The sequence below is a fragment of the Mya arenaria genome, chromosome 13, assembly GCF_026914265.1.
Source record: "Mya arenaria isolate MELC-2E11 chromosome 13, ASM2691426v1".
NCBI lineage: Eukaryota > Metazoa > Mollusca > Bivalvia > Myida > Myidae > Mya > Mya arenaria.
In genome coordinates, this window is record NC_069134.1 from 23,163,324 (window position 1) to 23,184,109 (window position 20,786).

The 20,786-nt window shown below is 34.7% G+C and overlaps 1 protein-coding gene across 1 annotated transcript in view; it reads left to right on the forward strand.

Annotated features, from left to right (window-relative positions):
• The first annotated feature begins 320 nt into the window (after nt 1-320).
• LOC128213149 (microtubule-associated serine/threonine-protein kinase 3-like) overlaps nt 321-20,786 on the forward strand; it is a 115,679-nt gene continuing 95,213 nt past the window's right edge. The window contains exons 1-2 of the mRNA XM_052918690.1: nt 321-1,837; nt 2,083-2,238. Of these exons, the coding sequence (XP_052774650.1) occupies nt 798-1,837; nt 2,083-2,238 (1,196 nt within the window). The 5' untranslated portion in view covers nt 321-797. The remainder of the gene's footprint in view (nt 1,838-2,082; nt 2,239-20,786) is intronic.

Genomic DNA, 20,786 nt, shown 5'->3' on the forward strand with positions numbered 1-20,786 from the left:
GACAAATGCCAGTAATGCCATTTATGCAATCGGAAAGCTCTCGGGAGAAACCGTGACCACAAACAGACATTTGTCGTCTCAGGATATTCATAATAATATACTAGGAAGAAACGAGGGAAGGATCTTCCGAAATACGTAAGATCGTGATTTTCTTATTACACGGAAATGCGCAAGTTTTATGTTTAACGAATTCTGGATTTAAAGTGAAACACACAGCAAAAAAATGTCACACCACATGTAGGTACGGCATAGTACGGGATTTTAAACTGTCCTGTACGCTTCGGTCCGGCTTTGCATTTCTCATGAACGATAAATTAACTTCCGAGAACGAGACATCGGTTAGCGTAAATATCGAAGTGAAAGCTTAACAATTTCAATGCTTTTTCCAATGCATTGCAACTGCATTACTTCTATTGTAGATAGAAGATTAAATCAACACCTTCACGTCATAACAAGTAGTGTAGTGAAGTGTGTAAACATAGTTTAAGTATGAAATAACGATGTTGCTCACATCGCATGGAATGTGTGTCATCCATGATTTTGAGGAAGTTGTTTGTTTACTTTTTGTAATGAGGACGCTAACGAAAAAAAACGAAAATATGGAAATTAAAACGTTAACATGATCTCATTTCAATGATTTATATATAAAAAAATTATACTTATATGATTTATATTTAATGTGAAAATGACTCGCACAGAAATGAATGTTGTCATGTATTTTGAAACATCCAGCAAACAGATTTCGGATAGGGCTGAAACTGATTGTTTTAATGGTGGTTTGGCAGTAAAATAAAATTATGGCTAGTGCAAAAAAGTCTATCATAGATAGGTTTAGCCTGGACAGTAGGCAGAAATCACCAGGGAGTCGTAAATCCAAAAAGAATAAGGCATCCAAATCCCTCTCCAGGGAACTTACAAAGTCACCGTCTTCCCCAGGCCGTAAAAGATCTCAGAAATCAAGCAGTGATACAATTGTCACTGATATGAGACATGCAGATGAAAAAGAAGAAAACAACTTTGAAACATCTAGTCGGCAGTCTCTCGGAAAGAATTCAGTTGCTGATGATGTTGTACAAGCAACAGGTGAACCAATGGAAATAGATGAGAAACCAGTCCATGTTGAAAAGCTTGACCCGTCATTAACTGCAACATGGAGTAGACCAGATGAAACACTTAATTATATCATGAAGACTTCAGATACAGATTTACCTGTATTTGAATCACCAGAATACAATATTACTACTACTGCTGAATCTCGATTTATATCAACGACTTCCATGCGGGTGAAGAATGTTGAGCAGAAATTGTCAAATTCTTCCCCTTTGTCTTCTGTTCCACGAGCAGTGTCTTCCATATCTTCCTGCTGCAGTTCAGATTCCCTTGCTGGGGAAATGGAGTCATACAGACTCGGCACTTCCAGAAATTCTAGCAATAGCGATGTTGATACAATCAAGAATACTTCTGAAATTGACATAAGTCAATGTAGCTCAACTAGCACGCCAATCAAATTCAGTCTTTTTGAAAATGACGGGAAAGATCATGCCCAAGCGCCAGTTGCCAGAAAACCTCCACCAAAGTTTAGCCTGATAAAGGAAGTTGCCACTGAAGAACAACTGGACAATTTATCTTTGTCATCAGATTTCTCACCAACAACATCAGGATCTGGTTTTAAGAATAATGAAGCACGCAGTAGGCATGATGATTTCAGTGATGAGAGTGATTCATCAAGGATGAAAGAAAGCTCAGAATTCAGTGATGATCCAGAATTCCACACCCATGGCCATTTTGTCCCCCTGAACAAGCAACTACAGATAGTGACTTCAATTGAAAAGCTTCAGTAAATATATTATTTTTCGTATCAACTTTTTAACCAAGACATGTTCAAGCTTTAAATAAAGACCAACATTGGAATTTATCATTATGTCTTGTGGTTGCATATAAATTTTCTTCTATTGTCTGGAGAATTCAATTCTTGGAAAAAACGTTTTATACATCAATATACATGCTCTGATAAAACAGTTTAACTCTAGATGATGTCTGGAGATATAATAAATACATCAATTTTTCATGACTTCATTCCAGCCGATCTCCACGTAGAAAGTCTCACTCACCACCGAAGAATGATCACATGCAGTACAACCTTTCCTCAAGGCTTCCATTTATCGACTTCATGAGGAGGAACGGTCTTTCCCTGTATGTCCACTACCTGCCTTCTGACATGACGCTCGAGAAATTCAGGTGAGTTTTGCATTGTTGTGGTTTTAAATGCTGGCTTAGAATAGTTTAAACTTGGTTGGTCAAGATGATGGAAAGTAGTGTTTGAATCGGACCCCATTTGCTATCGATAACCGAATCGGACCAAGAATTTCGATTTACTATCGGACAATATTTGAAAGTTCATACATAAGATCAGTAAGGAACACATTACATAGTATCATCATGATCATTTAAATGGTTAAACCTGGGATCAATACATGTGATGCTATAGTCATGCTTTTTGCAACAGTAAGTAAATTTCCATAATCTTTTTTTTGTCTTTAATAACATAACGAAAAAACATAACAACACAAACTTAATAATTGCATAATTATCAATTGCAAAATGATGCAAACCGCATCAACTAAGTTAACTTAGCACTTTATCCATGTAAAAGCATGCAAAATATTTGTGAACCAGCTTGACATTAAACAGCCTGTTATAATTAACATTTCATTTCATAAATGTTTCACAAAAAAGTAATTTAGTTAATTATAAACGTTACCAAACAAGGTTTTAAAAACAGATCAGATTGAGCCGGGATCCACGGTATTTGCAGGTCGGACCAGAACCGCTACACTATATAGAGACAGGTTATTGAAGAAGGTTATATAAAAAAATATAAACAAATAAAACATATTTGTAATTATGGGAGAGGTTGTTAGTTTTTAAGCAAAAGTGTTTACATTCACTGCATTGGTGAGAGAGACCTCCGTTGCTAAAATTAACTCAACGAGAAATTACCTAAAAGACAAATTGACATTTACTCGAATTTTACGACAAAACAAACAAAAAACACATTGTAACCGGAAGTAACATTAGCGACATCGATTTTGGACCACCACTATCGATTGTCGCCGACATAGCATTGTCAGCGACGATTAATCGATCGTACTCGATAATCATTTCATCACTAATGGAAAGTATGACTGAAGCCAACCAAAGCAAGCCCTTGGGATGGGCTTCTAAATCTTTAAATTTAAAGATGCTATATCCAATGGTAACTGAACAACCAGTTATTTGTTCCAGATAGCAGATGCAAACTGAAGATGACCGACTGAATAAGTCAGAATATGCTTGGCCAACTTAAAACATTTCAAACCAATACTAAACTACCATGAAAGATCATGACAATCACAACAATGGTGCAAGGGATTCATTCAAATTGTTTAAAAAATGAAAGAAGACTAATTTTGGAATATTTTAAAATGTTGACTGACAATACATAGCCTTTTAAAAAGACATGAAATTAGATAAAATTGAAATTTTATTATCAGTCAAGTGTACAAGCTGATCTGGCTTGCATTATTTAAGGAATGAATTGCGGGATAGATGTCATTATCGGGGTATGAACAAAGTTGGGTTGGTTAAAGTGTGTTTGACCAGCCCAATTGCGTTCATATCCCCGATAATGACATCAATAGTAATGCTTTCTCACCCATTCTGTAAAATGAAACGACCCGACCTGTACCGGTGAACAGTTTATCAAAAGACGTCCCAATGACTTGGGAAAAGATCACTCATTTGAAACCACTTTTAAACGTAAAATTGAAACACTCATGGCAACAATGCATTGACCATATCAAAAATTAACTCTTTCTGAAATGTTAATTTTTTATTTTATGGGACCTGCTGACACAATACAACTTATTTCCATGTTTATTGTTAAGGGGTGATTCGCGATTTGAACATATCCGAAGATGTTTTGATCATTAGCTGAAATCTAAGGAATGGAAGTTGAGGTGTAAATATTGGATAATGAACAAGCCCCTCAGGTGTTTTACCACTCTATGCTTGTGCTAATTTCAACCACTGCATAACACTAGATGTCTATCTAATACATGAATAAACAGACACAATTATTTTTTGTATGATTGGTGACTAGCAGCAGGACACCATGCATGTAGAATATATATACATGTTTAGTGGGCAGCAGTTCTAGAGGCCTTAAACACCCTGGGGCCATGTTATCAACACATATATATCGTAACATTGCTCTTTTTTATAAATTTATCTGAGTAGTTATACATTTGTGTACCTTCTATTTCGAAAAATAAAAGCTTTAATGGTCAGTTTAGTCAAAGTGTATATATGTTTTTGGAGTAAAACTTTCAATTCAAATTGTTTTACTCAATAATTATCAGGCTGAAATTCTTGATCTTATGACATTTTGACATTTTGTCTACTATCAATGATAAGATGATCCCATGGTTCATACATTATGCATAACATATAAACTGAAAGGCTGATGGCTAAACTGTTGTTCCATTATTTATTACCATAAGCCACACTACTGGAGGAAGTATGATGATTGTGATATGATAATGGAATTACAGAAATAACGAGTGATAAGGTGAAATGGACCTCTGATACTTTGTTCTAAAGACATTTCACTTTTAACAAAACCAAGTTTTGTAAATGACTATACTTCCCATTACTGTCTTTAGGGCTGTATCAATTTAAAGTTGAGAAGTTCCTGAAAGTTTGGTGGTAGACTTGTTACACAGTCTTTGTACAAATTCAGTGTACATATAGTCTAGCTTCTCCTGATAAGGAGGGGATTATGTATGAAGTCATAGTGCTAGTATATCAAATCTAGGACTCGCTACCTCAGATAAGGTAATGTCAGCAGGTCACAGGTGTGAGCTAATAACTTGTCTTCAAGTCTTTAGTTTGGAATTTAACGTTTTAAAATGTCTTGATTGTCATAAGAGATATGATGGGTTTGAATATAGGAGGAGATATGATTTATATTATATACAATAATACATACTGTAATAGTTACTGCACTGACAAGCCAAGAAAGTCTTGGAAGTAAATGAAATTAAAGACAATCACTTTAGCAAGTGTATTATTAAAATCATGAGGGAAGTGGGTGAAGTTACTGTTTTGTTCCATGTTGTAGTGGACAACCTTCAATATCTGGAGTGTGTATATATATACAAGTGAATAGCTACGTAATTTATCTGCAAAATTGCTATAAAATATTGCACTGTGTTGCTTTGCCTACATGTACTTGTTACCATTCTTGGTGTTAAAGTATGTAGTCAAAAACGAAGAATACACTGTCACATTATACAATCAATATATCACTGCAGAGAAACTCAACATTGATTGATTGACATATACAAATATCATAAAGCAAACTTGAACTAATAATGCATATCATACATGTACATGTAACATCAAGGTCATAGACAGTGGTGATTCTTCACCAGACTTTGTAAGTCCGCAAGTTATAAGATAGGCAAGCAAATCATATCGCATGGTACAATTGTCAACAACACTTGTTGCCTTATCTTTGCCTTCAATCTGCCTGTACATACTAAGCGGGCCTTATAAATTTTCTCAGCTCCAATACCCAGAGTTGAAAAGCATGGGTTGACAAATCAGTAATGACAAAATCATAAGTTGTCTAGTTAACTTTCAAATGCGGTAGTAATATTCATGATGGAAATGCATGTTAGAAATGCATGGGTGTTTCTTTCAATAGTCTTGGTCTACAGTATCTGTAAATGCGAAATGTACCCATTTTGTACTCATTAAATTGGCAGTATTGTAAACATCTAAAAAGGAAGAAGTTGATATCTTCTTTCAGCAGTGTTTTCATCTAGATGTTTCAGATTTTATGTCAGTATACATAGTTCATAATGAAATATGATGTCTGAAGATTGTGTAATTAGATAACGGTATTATAATGCCTTCGTGGCAATCCAGGCCTCATGCAGCATCCTGTACCTGTGAACAAACTTTATCAAAAATCTTCTTTAGATTGTGATTTTAAGTTGGATAAAAAAACAGATAGATAAAGGCTTGTATGTCAATGTTTTAGTGGATATCTGGGTAAAACATTATGTGATAGGCTACACCCCTGGAGTGAGAGGGCACATCAATGTGGTAGTGGTGGGGTCCACCCCTCACTCCCCTCGAGTGGGAGGCCACATCATTGTGGTAGTGGTTGGAACCACACCTCACACCCCTGGAGTGAGAGTTCACATGATTGTGGTAGTGGTGGGGACCATGCCTCATACCCCTGGAGTGAGAGGTCACATGATTGTGGTAGTGGTGGGGTTCACACCGTCACCTCAAATCCCTGGAGTTAGAGGCCACAACGTTGTGGTAGTGTCGAGGTCCACTCCTCTCACTCCTGGAGTGAGAGGCCACATCATTGTGGTAGTGGTAGGGTCCACACCTCATACCCCTGGAGTGAGAGGTCACAATGTTGTGGTAGTGATGGGGTCCACACCTCACTCTCCTGGAGTTAGAGGCCACAATATAGGCCACAATGTTGTGGTAGTGGTGGGGTCCACACCTCACATCTTTGGAGTGAGAGGCAAGAACGTTGTGGTAGTGGTGGTGTCCACACCTCATATCCCTGGAGTGAGAGGTCAGAACGTTGTGGAAGTGGTGGGGTCCACACATCCCTGGAGTTAGAGGTCAGAACATTGTGGTAGTGGTGGGGTCCACACATCCCTGGAGTTAGAGGTCAGAATGTTGTGGTAGTGGTGGGGTCCACACATCCCTGGAGTTAGAGGTCAGAACGTTGTGGTAGTGGTGGGGTCCACACCTCACATCCCTGGGGTGAGAGGCCACAATGTTTTGGTAGTGGTGGGGTCCACACCTCACACCCCTGGAGTGAGAGGCCACATCGTTGTGGTAGTGGTGGGGTCCACACCTCACCTTCTAGAGTGAGAGGCTACAACATTGTTCAAGTGGTGGGGTCCAGACCTCACACCCCTGGAATAAGAGGCCACATCGTTGTTGTAGTGGTGGGGTACACACCTCACCTTCTAGAGTGAGAGGCTACAACATTGTTGTAGTGGTGAGGTCCACACCTCACACACCTGATGTGAGAGGCTTAAACCATCAGTTTACCTCACAATATTTAAATAATTTGTATAAACGTAGAATGATGAACATCTTAAGGCTATTACATGTTTATTTTATTTCCTTGCATGGTTTTATTTAAGGCTAAGGCCAGAGTTTTTTTTATCTTTAGATTTATGGGAGATTTTTCAAAAAGTTGGGTAAGGAGGAGGAAATAAAAATAAAAATAAAATTCATAAAATGTCCCAAAGGAGAAATAAATAAAAATAAAACGGATTTTTCTCCGATTTTTTTATTTTTTAAATCTTCTTATATCATGAAGACAAAACACACCTTACTTGTGTCAGCTATTTCATAGGCTGAAAAAAGGGTGATAGATCACCATAAAGTTTCAAAAGCATAATTAAAAGATCCTTTTAATGACTGAAAATATTGACCTCAACACTGTGAGTTCAAGCGCTCATTGAAATTAATTGTATATATTTGTTCGAATGCATCTATGCATATGAGGTGCATATATTATCAACCCATGGATTTTATGAAACATGTCAGTGTAATAAAGAAGTTTAAATGACCAATTCTAACCTTTTGCCCACAATATAAGCATATCCTTTCCATTGTGAAGTAATCAAACATTGAACAAAGTTTCAGACACGGTATAATAAGGAGGTCAAATGTGTTTTTCTGTCTTTAGCGAAATAGCACCGTGACAATTTACCGTGATGTGGTTTTTATATAGAAAATATAACCAAAAAAAGTAGAAGCCCTGATGGAAATTCCTCTTCATTTCAAAGTTTGACAGAGCTTACGGATACACAGACAGTCAAAATCTACATTAATGTACTTCACCAAAGGAAATTCGGGAACATTAAGATAAATTTTACAAGTGTTATATGTTTCAAAAAACCAGGTCTAAGAACTGATTTTAGAAGCAGTCCTGAAAAATATCCTTTTAATTCTGCTATGCCCGTTGGCAGACTGCCAGATATCTTATGTTCAGATTTTTTCTGTTTTATCGGAAACACACACTATGTTATAATTACATCATTTTCAGTATTCTATAACGATTTAAATTCTAAATCATTATTAAAGTAATTAACAACTACGAATATCCCGATACCTTGTGTTTTTCTCTTCAAATATGTGATCGTGAAGCAGTGTGTTCAATGCTCACCAGAGTCATTCAGAAAAAAAATATCCATTTTGACTATGATGAACACGATATCATTTTGCAGTTTGTGTTTGTCAGAAGCTATACATAATTGCGCTGTAATCCAATTCATCCTTGTTAATATACGACGTGCGCCAAAGACTTTTAATAGACAATACAACCCACGAATTTCTGTCTCCTTATTTTGACCGGATGTTTCGCAACCTACTGAATCTACAAAAAAATCACAATAAACACGCTCTAAGTTCACCACGGTTTGATTTAAATAATGAAACATAAACATCGGAACGTTTTTGTAGTAAAACATTTCTATATAGCTACAGAAATTGTGAGAAATAAGGGGTATGACAAAAAGTACTTTCACTTTTGACAGGACGTTGTTATGGTAACGGGTACCTGTTCTGTTTCCCCGCGTATTTCCGACTGGTTTACGTGGTTTGTGCAGTAAAAAGACCGATAATGAATGACAATTGGTACACCAGATGGTTCTGAGATATGGGTTATAGAACACTATTTTTATTTTTTTCTTAACATTGGAGAAACGTTCGTCAGAAAAAATGAAAATAAAACTACGAAAATGAATTTTATTTTTATTTGGGTTTTGCAATATTTAGGTACGGCGCTCCCGTAAATCTTAAGATATAAAAACTCTGGCCTAAATGGTCACAGCTTGTACATGTATGGTTTAGTTTAGATGTAAATAATTTTATTGCCGCGTTTATGACTTGTTTTGTCAGAGTAAGCATAGGATAAGAACACACCAAATTTAATGGATCTGATGCTGCTTCATCCGTAATAATTTTGAATGTAAAAAGCCAATCATAAATGAGTTTTATATATAGGACTGAAAAAAGAAAAAAAGGAGCAATGGTTTGCAATGATTGTTTATTTATATGTCGTTATTTCATAATGAAAATGGTGTTGGTGATCTGATGATCAATTGAGTCAATAAATGTGTATGTCATTATGATATAACTCAGACAACCTCTGCCTTTTAAATGTTCTAATGACCTCATACTTTCAGTTATCAGTTCAGTAGTGAAGGCCAGGCTGTCTTAATGTCGACCATCTATCATTAGAGTATAACCTACATTTCCAGCCAATGAAATAGCTTATCTGTCTTCATTATGTACAACGCTTAATCATTTAGATATGTTATGTTATAAGTTTTAGAACTTAACAGACATAATGTAAAAATTTAGATCCCCAACCCATGAAAATCTTAAGACATCAGATTTTAGAACAATTACATGTATTTGACTTCACTTGCTCTGCCCTTATGCACTAGTAAATTGTCAATTAAAAAAAAATAGTGAAGAATTAGCCCCCTTGAAGTTGTGCCGGTCATGTTTTTGCTCAATTTTTAGACAGTTCATGTCTGTTCTTGTAACACAATTTTTTAAAATTGTGAAATCTTTTCCTTGCACTTCACTAATACAAGTGTACCTTTAGAACAATCATAGCTTAATGCACCAGTCAATTGTAACCACAGCCCTCCCAGGTCCGGGGAATAGCGGGGACTTTCGGTCCAACAAAGCACAGGTAAAATCTCCGCCTTGCGGGGACAAACTGCTGGTAAAATCTCCGCCAAATGCCCCCGCACCCAAGGGACCCTAGGTAAGGCCCATTCCCCGCTATATTTGACGAGAAGACAAAACCACCGCATTCACCCGGCACTGCGGTGCCACCTGAAAGGTAAAAACACAGCCCATTTCCCCGGCTATCCCCGGTATACCCCCGGACCTGGGGGGGGGGGGCGTGGTTACAATTGACTAGCATGGGTGAAAGTTTTCCGGAAGTTCCGGATTTTCGATGTCCTCAGGGATCACTTTTCCAAATCGTGTAAATCCGTTGAGATTTCAGAGGGGGGTAGAGGGTATAGGCCTTCCTCAACCCTGACTTCGACTTTCAAATTGTTGAAACGAAAACGAAAGTAAATTCCAGTGACTCGATCTGTTTTGCGATTTATTTTAAGTAACGATTCGTCATTGTAAGGTGCTCGCTTACGGGTTTTACGAAGATAGCCCGGAGCGCATTCGGCTTCGGCCGTAAATAGACTAGCTGGGTTCGACCGTTTCAGCCAATAAGTTCCGAACAGGAAAGCCAATCGGGAATGTTCGCGATCATCAAGACATTGCAGACGCTTTTTAAATGCCTAGGTAGCAGTGAATTATGATATAATACGACAATTCTGATTGGCTCGCTGTACGCTGTAGTCCAATAAAATAGCTGGTCTTTTGGAGGTTAGGTGATTCTTTCAAAAAACAACAACAATATTCTTGTGATAAAAGATCGTTGCAAAAAATATTGAAAATGAAGTTTCTACCCCTAGCGCACAAGACTAAGGACTTAGAAAGTAAACAAACTAACAATTGGAGATGGGCATGGCTATATGAATGTGACACTAATGGTGAGAAATGGGGGATTTGGTTAAAAAAAACCCAGACATTGCGGGATCTGCATATTGTGAATGTTGTGCTAAACTGTTGAAGTATGGCGGGGGTGGTAAAAAAGACATCAAGAACAAGAATAAAATTGTTGCTAAATTTTGAAGGTCATGTTTCATTCTAAATCTACATCAAAGAGTATGTTTAGGGTGTATCCCTAAACAAGAGCTGTTTACAGAAAATCATGCATTTCCTGCATGATAATAAGTCAGTTTCTTTGGCAATCATATAATCCTGGAAAAGCACTGTACAAGCACTCAAAACCACTAATTCCCAGGAGCTTCCGGGGGGCTTCGCCCCCCTGGGCCCCCTACCAGGGCTTCGCCCTGTTCCCACCAGGCGGCCTCCAGCTGAATTTTCAGGATTCTCAAGATTTCCAACTTTCACCCATGGACTAGTGCATAATTATTATCATTCATAGATACCAGACTTGCCATGTTTCAATCATATGACCAAATAAGGAGCAAACAAAAAGTAATGTAAAAAACATTTATTGTTTTATTTGCAAAGATTAAGGAGGTCTGTCTAGCTTCCTGAAATTGTGTTTCTTTGCTTTCTCAATGGTAGGGATAAGTTCTTCCATGTAGGCACTGACCATGACTTGTATTCTGGTAATAATCGGGATGATTGGTGGTACAAATATATATTTTATGGATTGGCATTGTCTTGTGAACGGAGCTCGTTTATCATTTTGTATGGTTATTGCCTACTATTGATTTCTCTGGAATAACTTTACATCCAACTATAGATGTTTTTCCTTATGGAAATCGATATGTCTCGTTACTGCAAAATTAAATGTTTCTCAATTAATCGCTTAAAGTGAATCATTCCGTTATTATGTCTGAAAGTTAATGTGAAATCAATGTTAACAAATGGTTTTCATTTGATGTTGTCATCATTGTTCGCCATAATAATGCTAAAATACAGTGCTTAATAATCCCTGCGAATGTACAAGTGCTGATAAGTATAGGTTATAGTTAATAAATTAAATTTTTTAGTTAAAGTTCAATAAACAAATTAAACTATTTATTCCAAGGGAATGACAGGGACAGTTTGCATAAGTCCTTATATTTGTAATACATGATAATGCCAAATTTTTCTAACAAATTTGGGTCCGAAATTCACCATCTTTACCAATATTAAAACATTTCCTATATATACATGAATATACAAATGTTTTCAAAATAGATATCTATAAATTATGATATGTTTTTAATAAACAAATATTAGGCCCTCAAACTGTTTTTGTATCTAGATGAGTTTGTGTATATTCTTAAAGATGAAAACTTGATGACATTCTTTTATCTTTTCTGCTTACATTTTAAAGCATTCCTGCTCTTTTCTAGGCTTGAAATTCCAAATTTTAGATCCGAATGCTAAGGCCTGACATTCCAGAAATGGTGATAGAAAAAACCCATTCCATGAACTAAAACCAACCAATAGTTAATTATTATTGAAACTCTTATAAGTTTGATGTCATGGCGATATTCGAATTATGTGAATTGGTTTAGTCACGTAGCCCAACAATCAAATGCAATGCAAAGAATACTTATAGATCAGTAAGAGATTTTTAAGTTGACAATTGTCAAAGCTAAGTAAAAAAAAAATGTCAGTTTAAAGAATATTAATATGTCAAGGTATTGTAATTGCGATGGTGGTGGTATAATCATCATGCCATTGAATTTGTCTGAAGACCTGTATAAATTCTGTATTCACATGAAACTTTATTAAAACTTCTTTGTAGGAAATCCTGTCACTTTGGCAAACTAAGGTTTCTTGAGTTATGCACCTTCACCAACTTAGGGCTTCACCAACTTAGAGAAACTGACCAATTGCTGACATGAGCTGCAAAGCACTTCGAAACATCTCTAAGTGTCTGCTCCTTGCTGTTCCTCTGCATTCAGTCTTTGACTTTTTTCAGGTTTAGCATTAAAAGTTATGCAAAAACAAGTACAGTAATATTCAGATAGTGTTTTGACACAAATCTACCAAATAAAAGACTGACTATCATGATAAACAAAGAGTTAAAAACTTGAGGTTGGATGGACCATCAGACTAAAAACTTGGAGAATTTTTTTATACCTTTATTGTATTTCTCATGCAATTTAGATATTAAAGAGTAAATAATTATAGAAAAAGTGTTTGAGATGAAGTTTGTCTGAATTAAGCTGAATTAAGGTGAATAAAGGCTGAATTCAGTCTTACTGCAAAATTGGTGACTGAATCATTGCTGAACAACCAAATCGAGCATCTGAATGATGTCTGAATAAAAGCTGAAAAGTGCTGACAAGATTCAGACCTGTTTCAGGTTCAAAGAATATGTCTGAAAAAGTACTGAAAAGAAACTGACATGTTCAGAACAAAGGTTCAGTCTAATCTTTCAGCTTTATTGGATGTCTGAAGAAAGACTGAAAATAGATGCAACCAGTTTCAATTCTGATTGTTTCAGACTTTTAAAATCACCTAAAATGAAACTTGTCTGAGATGTTTCTGACATATTCAAGACTCATTTTCTGCATGTTAATCAAGTTATAAATCTAAAAAATGTCAAAAACACAGTAAAACAATTGTGACTTTAAACAAGGAACCTCACCAGGTCCTTTAATGTCCACTACAACTAAATTTAGACAAGACATTCTAAAATAATTGGTCAGAACAGACAATATATGGGCATCATACTTCAATATAATAACCATTATCAATGCGTAAAGTTTGAATGATTTACATTCACTTCTTTTGTAGTAATGTTCCAGATAAAATATGAGCATTATGGTTAGAAAATATTTAATAAACAAATCATACAACATGTCATGACAAATGTAATTTAAATGTCTGAAAAATTCAGACTTTGAATTATCGTACTGGACTTTTAAAAGTATCATACTGAACAATTCAGACTTTTAAAATGACAAGTACTTTAAGAGTTCTATACACATTACTTTAACCCTTTGCATGCTGGGTAAATTGTCGTCTGCTCAAAAATTTCGTCTGGTTTATTCTAAATTTCTTTCAATTTACTTAAAACTTTGGGGATATATTGACTGAGTGGCAAACAGCTTAGAACCAGACCAGGCATCAGGTGTCTGGTCTGGTTCCAAGCTGTTTGCAAAGCCTTTAAAATCGCCATCAGCAGCCTAAGGGTTTAGGTGTGGTTAAAAAAAAACTGCGAAAAATATTCTAGAATTTTGTTCAGTTTTAGAATTATTCTAGAAGTTCTAGAATCATTCAAGAATCACCTTACACATTCAAGAACATATGTTCTAGAACCCCAGCAATTCTAGAATATTAATTCTTAATGATGCTTATTCTGAAAACTTGAAGAACACTAGTTCAAGAACCCACACAATTCTAGAATATCAGTTCTTAACAATTAAAATTCTGGAACTTTGCTCAATTTCTAGAATCAGAATTCTGGACAGGTTTGGTTCTTGAATATTTATTTTTATATTTATATTTATACTTCTAACAAAATTCTACAACATTGTCCAATTTAAAATTAAAAATCATCAATTTTCTTGCACAGAATTCATCAAAACATTCCAAGTCCATGAAACTGTTCATGAACCTGAATCATTGAAGTTTAATGAATTTGATGAACTGTTAAACCATTCAAAATATTAGACGTCCAGCAGAAGGGTGCGGCAGCAAAAGGCAGGCTGTTGAGAATTGAGAAAGTGGTGACTGTTTGGTGAAGATCGGATGAAAACTTGAGACTTAAAACGCCATTTAGGATAATTCAAGGGCAATAACCTATAAATGCGTGGGGTTTCCATGCGTATCTATCAACTGGAATATAAAATCCAGCAAATTGCAGGTTTGAAACATTTGTTTAAATAAACAATTAAATATTATTACCTGCTTTTTTTATCAGATCGTCCAAGATAGAGATAATCACAATGGGAGCTGATATTGATCTCACTATTAGACAGTGTTATAAAAAATAACACTTCAACTAATAGAATTGAAGACCATTGAGGGTACAGTATGACGCAATATATAGAGATATCCTGAATTGCCCTATTTGCTAAAATACTTTAATTTACAAAACATCTTTGCCAGCACTGGTTAATTAGCTGTCAAACAGGTTTAAGGTATATTGTTTACAGGTTCACTAAACTTTAAATGACGCTACAATCATTGAAAATGACACAATCCGATGTCCGATGTTGATGGGTTTTTTCACCCACTTCCGGTATTGCTTACGGATCGCTTACGTCTTTATTAATTATAAATAAAATTAAAATAAAATTGAAAGGATAACAATCTCTATGAATGTGAAAATATTGCAATTAATTTGACAACTTGTTATCGATTGCCTCACATATATTACAAAAAAGTAATACGGTTACGCGTTTTAGAGAACGCTCTTCACTGGCGGAGGTAATTTGGAACTTCAGCCGTGTTTGACAATGCGCCAAATAAATTAAGTGTTATTTCGTCGATTTTAGGTAAGTTAAAACAAAGTAATTGGTGTTATTCAATAACTTTCATAACTATCTTTTACACTAATATTATTGTTTAAAACGACATTATAACATTTAAAAGTTGTGAGCAAATATGTTCTTTGTTATATGTTTTCGCGACAAATGTACGAAATACGTTTGTGTAGAAACACAGTTTAGCGAGTGTTTTTGAGTAGCATACAGCTAATTCTTCATTGTTATATATTTTTTAACAACTATTATAGATGTTTCTTAATGTAATTGTTAATGAAACTTCTGTTAAGCTAGTTTTTGTCTATAAGTAGGAACAGTTGTCAGTTATCTTTCATAGTTTATGATAGTTATTATTTTCAATATTTTTACCATAACATCACATTTTTCATGATCTCAAATCACTTATCCTTTGTTGCCAATTAATAAATCTGTCTATTCAGAAACTTGATGCTAAGTTAACGAGCCATGTTTGTCTTTTATTTTCACATTCTTGTTAACCTGTTCAGCCAAAAAAACTGAAGTGTTGTTTCATCTATTTTAGCCAGCCTATAGGAGCTTGCAAAAACAAATTGTCAGTCCACACAAGAATCAACTAGACTACTGTGAAGGAGATCTCATTAAACAGAGAATGAGAAAAACATTCTAAGCCATAAATTGCCAAATCCCTCAGTAAGTTGATGTTTTTTTAAAGCACATTGAAAGATTCTCATCCTGATTTAAAAACAAAAATTACGGGCGTGGAACTTATTTGCTATGCACATAGGTGACCCCCTATGAATGTACTGTCCATGACAAAATCAAATTCAATAAAATTAAACATGATTATTGTGTATAGTTTGGTTATTTTTCCCTATCCTTTTTTTGCAGTTACCATTATTCATCAAATAAAACATTTTGGAATGGGGGGTGACAGACAGGAATGAGAATCTTTTAAAAAAAATCAGACTCAATAAAAATGAGCTTTTTGGTTCGAAAGAATATAGTAAGCGATCATTAATTAATATACCTGTGACATTGAAATTCGCACTGATTTAATAACCAACTCACCTTAAGTTATTGGCATTTTTTTGCAGTAAAAAATAATATTAGAAATATTTTTCAGGTTGGAAGATGGATGTCAAAGTCTCAGACATAAGCCTCAACAGTTAAGAAAACGTCATGGTCGAATCATCTTTGTCATCAAATGTATTAAGGAAACGAACTGCAGTCTTCAGAGACTAATTGTGCATGTCAAGGAATGAATAAAGCAATATAAAGGGACCTTACTAATTGTGTAAGACAACCGCCATTTGAGAAAGAAAATGAGGAAATAGGAGGAACATATTACCGCACTGCAGTATAGAATCAACCCTGTCTTACAACCTCCATGTGAGTTGCTGTCGGCATCAACATTGATACAGATGCCATTTTGGAAACTGTTAAAAAAGTTATGCCATCTTAATTAAAGAAGAAGTGAAAAACAGTTCCTGTATAGGGTAGGTTAACCTAAACTAGATGCTTAAAAAGTTTGTCATGTTGCAGTGATAACTAAATTTGAAACTTACAAAAGAACCCTAAAGAAGAAGAATCATCTTCAATGATTGCATCACCTGGCAAGGATTATACATAAAAAGTGAAAACTGTTATACATGGACTGGACTTCCTGACAAAACCATAGAAATATCATATTTTGTAATGATTGGTATAAATGTTTTATTTTAAATTCTTAAACCATTATAAAACATTTACTGAAGTGGTGTTATAGATTTATGTATGTTCAATTGCATAACTTATTTTTTTTTTTAATATCTTTCAAATGTTTTTGTTTTGTAGGATTTTGTTCTGTAAATCTGTTGTTTTAACTGACCTCGAAGTAAATAAGTTGTAACATGGATATTGTTTCTAATTAATGTCACAGATCTTGCCCAACGCAAACATATAGAGCTATAAAAAATGTGTTGTGACTAAGGGAAATATTTTAGAACTTTAAGAAATATGTTTTGACTCAATTATTTTCCTGACTAAATATTTTTCCATATAAGTCAACAAATGTTAATGAATTTCCTACTATATCTGCTCTTAATTTTGGAATGATTTTTTATTTTTAGCTACTTTATTCCAGGGGTAAACCATGGATATATTTTGGTGGTATTCCACGAAAAGTTTACGGCTGGTATTCCAGTGGTATTGTGGAGTACCAGCCTTAAACCTTAAGTGGAAGACCACCAAATTCACCGCTGATATACCACTGAAATTCCAGTGGTATACTGCCAAATGTTTTACTGGGGACCTCACTTGAACAATGTCTGAATATTTCTCTGAATACTGTCTGAGAAACTTATCTGAACAACCCTCTGAATATTGTCTTACCAGTCTGAATTATGTCTGGATTGTTCCATTTTCAGCCATTTTTCAGCAGCTCATCCAATATTCAGAAATAAAAGTCTGAATAAAATGTCTGAAATTTAACTGAGCAGTGTTGTCAGACATAATTCAGAAATATATAACAACGCTGATTTTTTCAGATGGTATTCAGACAAATTTTCAGCAAAATTCAGCTAAATTCAGATGATATTCAGACCATACTTTTCATGAGGAGAGCTCGAAAACTAACCAAAACATCTTGTTTTGATCCTCAAATAGAACTCAAACAGTCCAGTTCATCTTTTTTGCACAGCATTTTTTCATGGAAAGTTAGTAGGGATCATTGTGGTTTTCTGTTGTTATATAATGACCTACTTTCATTTCAAAATTCATTGCATGCATGTACTCATACAGGCCAACAAAGGATGCACACTATAAAACATTAAGAATCAGATCCGCTTATATATGATTGGGCATTTTCAGATTATATTCTATTAGTCTTTATTAACTTCCTGAGAAAAAACTGCCCAAACATCATTGGCCCATTTGAAATTTAACTACCGGTATACCAATAAACTATTGCTATCATTTTGGTTTATAGTGTCAATTATTATAGTTCAGGTGAGTCTGTATTGTCAGAAAAATGCACAATACAAAAAACTCTCCCAGGAACTCAGACTCTTAAGAATAAATGATTCATTTCGACTATTGCCAAAGTTTACAGATTGTTTTAGTTAAATTAGCAATTCAACACTTTGTAGCTTTGTTGAAAAGTATTCAAAAACACATATATTTCACATTTCAGCAGTTTCCACCATCTGCAGATTTGTATAACAGGTTGAATTGGCACAGTTTCCCTAGGAGCAAGGTTTTTCTCATATATCTATGTGAATATAATATAGGTTAAAAGTTATTCCTACATTGTAACAAATATATGCCAATTGTTTCGTAGGGCCACACCTATTTTCTCTTTTGTTCCACATAATTGGACAGAGTGAAAATAAAAATCTTTTTTTTTTCATTTTTCATGAAATTAAAGCGAGCGAAAGGTGAAAACTTTTTTCTTATGATCAAAATTTAAAAGTGTTTTCGACATATTGCCCTTTAAACCATGAACAAAATCTCTAGTATTCTTGTCAATGGAGAAAAGTGCCAGCACAAAAAGAGTAATACAAATTTCTTTGATAATTAAAAAAAATTAAGAAAAAGGTTCTTTATTATTAATTTAAAATATTATGATTATGTTTGAGACAACTTTTCTACCCGAGTCACTGTTGTACCAGTCCTGCATGCCTTTATGTGCATTTCAGTTTATAGTACTGATTTCTAAGAGCCAGAAGCAAACGTTATAAGTGCATATGTGTCTTTAGGGGCAGCATAAAAAAATGCAGGATTCGATATATTAAAAAAAAGAAGAGGAAAATAATACTCTTAAATCTTGGCCAAGCTGTATCTTGTATTTTTATCATCTTGACAAACATTTTATAATCTCAGTCAAAGTTAGGTTTCATCCAATTAGGAAATCATGTTATATACATTGATAAATTATAAATACAGAAAGCAGCATTTTGTTGGAAATGATATACTCAAATGCTTTAATGGTTTTTTTTCCATCGGTAACTCTTGTAAACAATACTTTTGATTTTCCAAATGCATTTAAAAAATTCTTATAAGTTGAATTGCCACAAAAAATCTCGTACATGGTTAAAATATAAGTGCAAAAATTCTCCCTTAAAACGATTTAAATATTGTTCATAAAATTTAAAAAAAACAGATGCGGTTCTAAGTCCATGGAATGGAACAAAAATTTTGGTGTGGCCTTTATATTCATATTACATTTGTGGCAGATCTTGGTATACCTTGATTACCATAGAATAAATCTGAATTATATACATAGCAGGTTCTTTATAGAAAGGAAATGCAATTTATATATTTAAGCTTAACAATTTAAAGTATGCACTCGCTGGCCTTTTGGAAGCGCAATTTTTTGCCAGATTTATATTTATATGATTGTGCCATAAGATTTTTACAAATTATATGGTTGATTGTCTAGACTTTAATGTATGCATGTACATGTCCAATTTTAGCTGGCAAAGAAGAGAGTTGAGATATTGTTATTCATTGGTGGTTTGTCAGAATCATGATCTGCGGAGTCACCTTTTGTTTGCAAAAGTATTAACCTTGGCTATAACTAATTATAATAACCATTCAAGATATTTAGTTTAAACTTTTTACACATGTTACCATTAACAATACGGGGTTACACACATGTAAACCTGATGTTATAGTTCTCAGTGTTTGGCCATGAAAATCTTAAATGTTGACCATTTCTTAGAAATTGTTTAAGCCAAATTCTAGCTTAAAACTTAAATAGGTTATTTAGTTATGACCGTACTTGGTCAATGAGAAGAAAAACTAGCCTTAGCATCATCTTGTGTTCATCTACCAAAAAGATCAACATGCATTGTATCTCTCTCTCTCTCTCTCTCACTCTTTTGCAAGTAATGCATTTTATATTCCTCCTAGAAGGCTTTAAGATTGGGGAGTACCATTGCCAAATAGACTTGCAAATGCAAATCAAATTACCTTTTTTGGTTCCTCAATCTAGAAATGTTTTGTATAAAAAAAGTAGTAAATTGAGAATTGTAAGACAGAAATAGTTGTGAAATCAATATGGAGGTTGTCACGGAGGGATTTTGGAGGAAAATGTGCTTCTTTTAACAGTGAAAAGGTTTCACTAGAGAGATTCAGAGATGTCATTATATCGACATTTCAGAGACTGATCATGAATGATTGAGAAAATTCCTAGACAGTTTGAGCGTAACTTTTGTTTTACTGCATCTTGTATGAGTCTGCTTTGGATGAGAAATCAAATGTACATTTGTATTCATGCCATCTTCATGCTGGTATATGTTCATTTCATTTTTAGCAGTTGTTTTCAGAAGTTACAGTGGTATCATGGCCTTCAGGTGTCATTGGGGATGGCAGAGGCATGTAAAACGTAGACCCTGGTACCAGCGTATTCACTCAGAAGCTATTCAAGATATTATTGTTACAGAAACCTAAAATTATGATACATACTATCTGAGTTGCAACTCATTACGCAAGTATGATGAAAGGCCCATAATTCGGCTGTAATAACTGTGGCTTTATCAACTAATGCTTTTTGCCCAAATTCTAAAACAAGAGGAGATATATGAGTATTGCCATTGATTTGCCATGAACTAGAATTGCTTTTTTATCGGGTCTGAACAACAGAATGATATAATATATAGGTTTGAAACACATGCTCATCAAGGATCACTG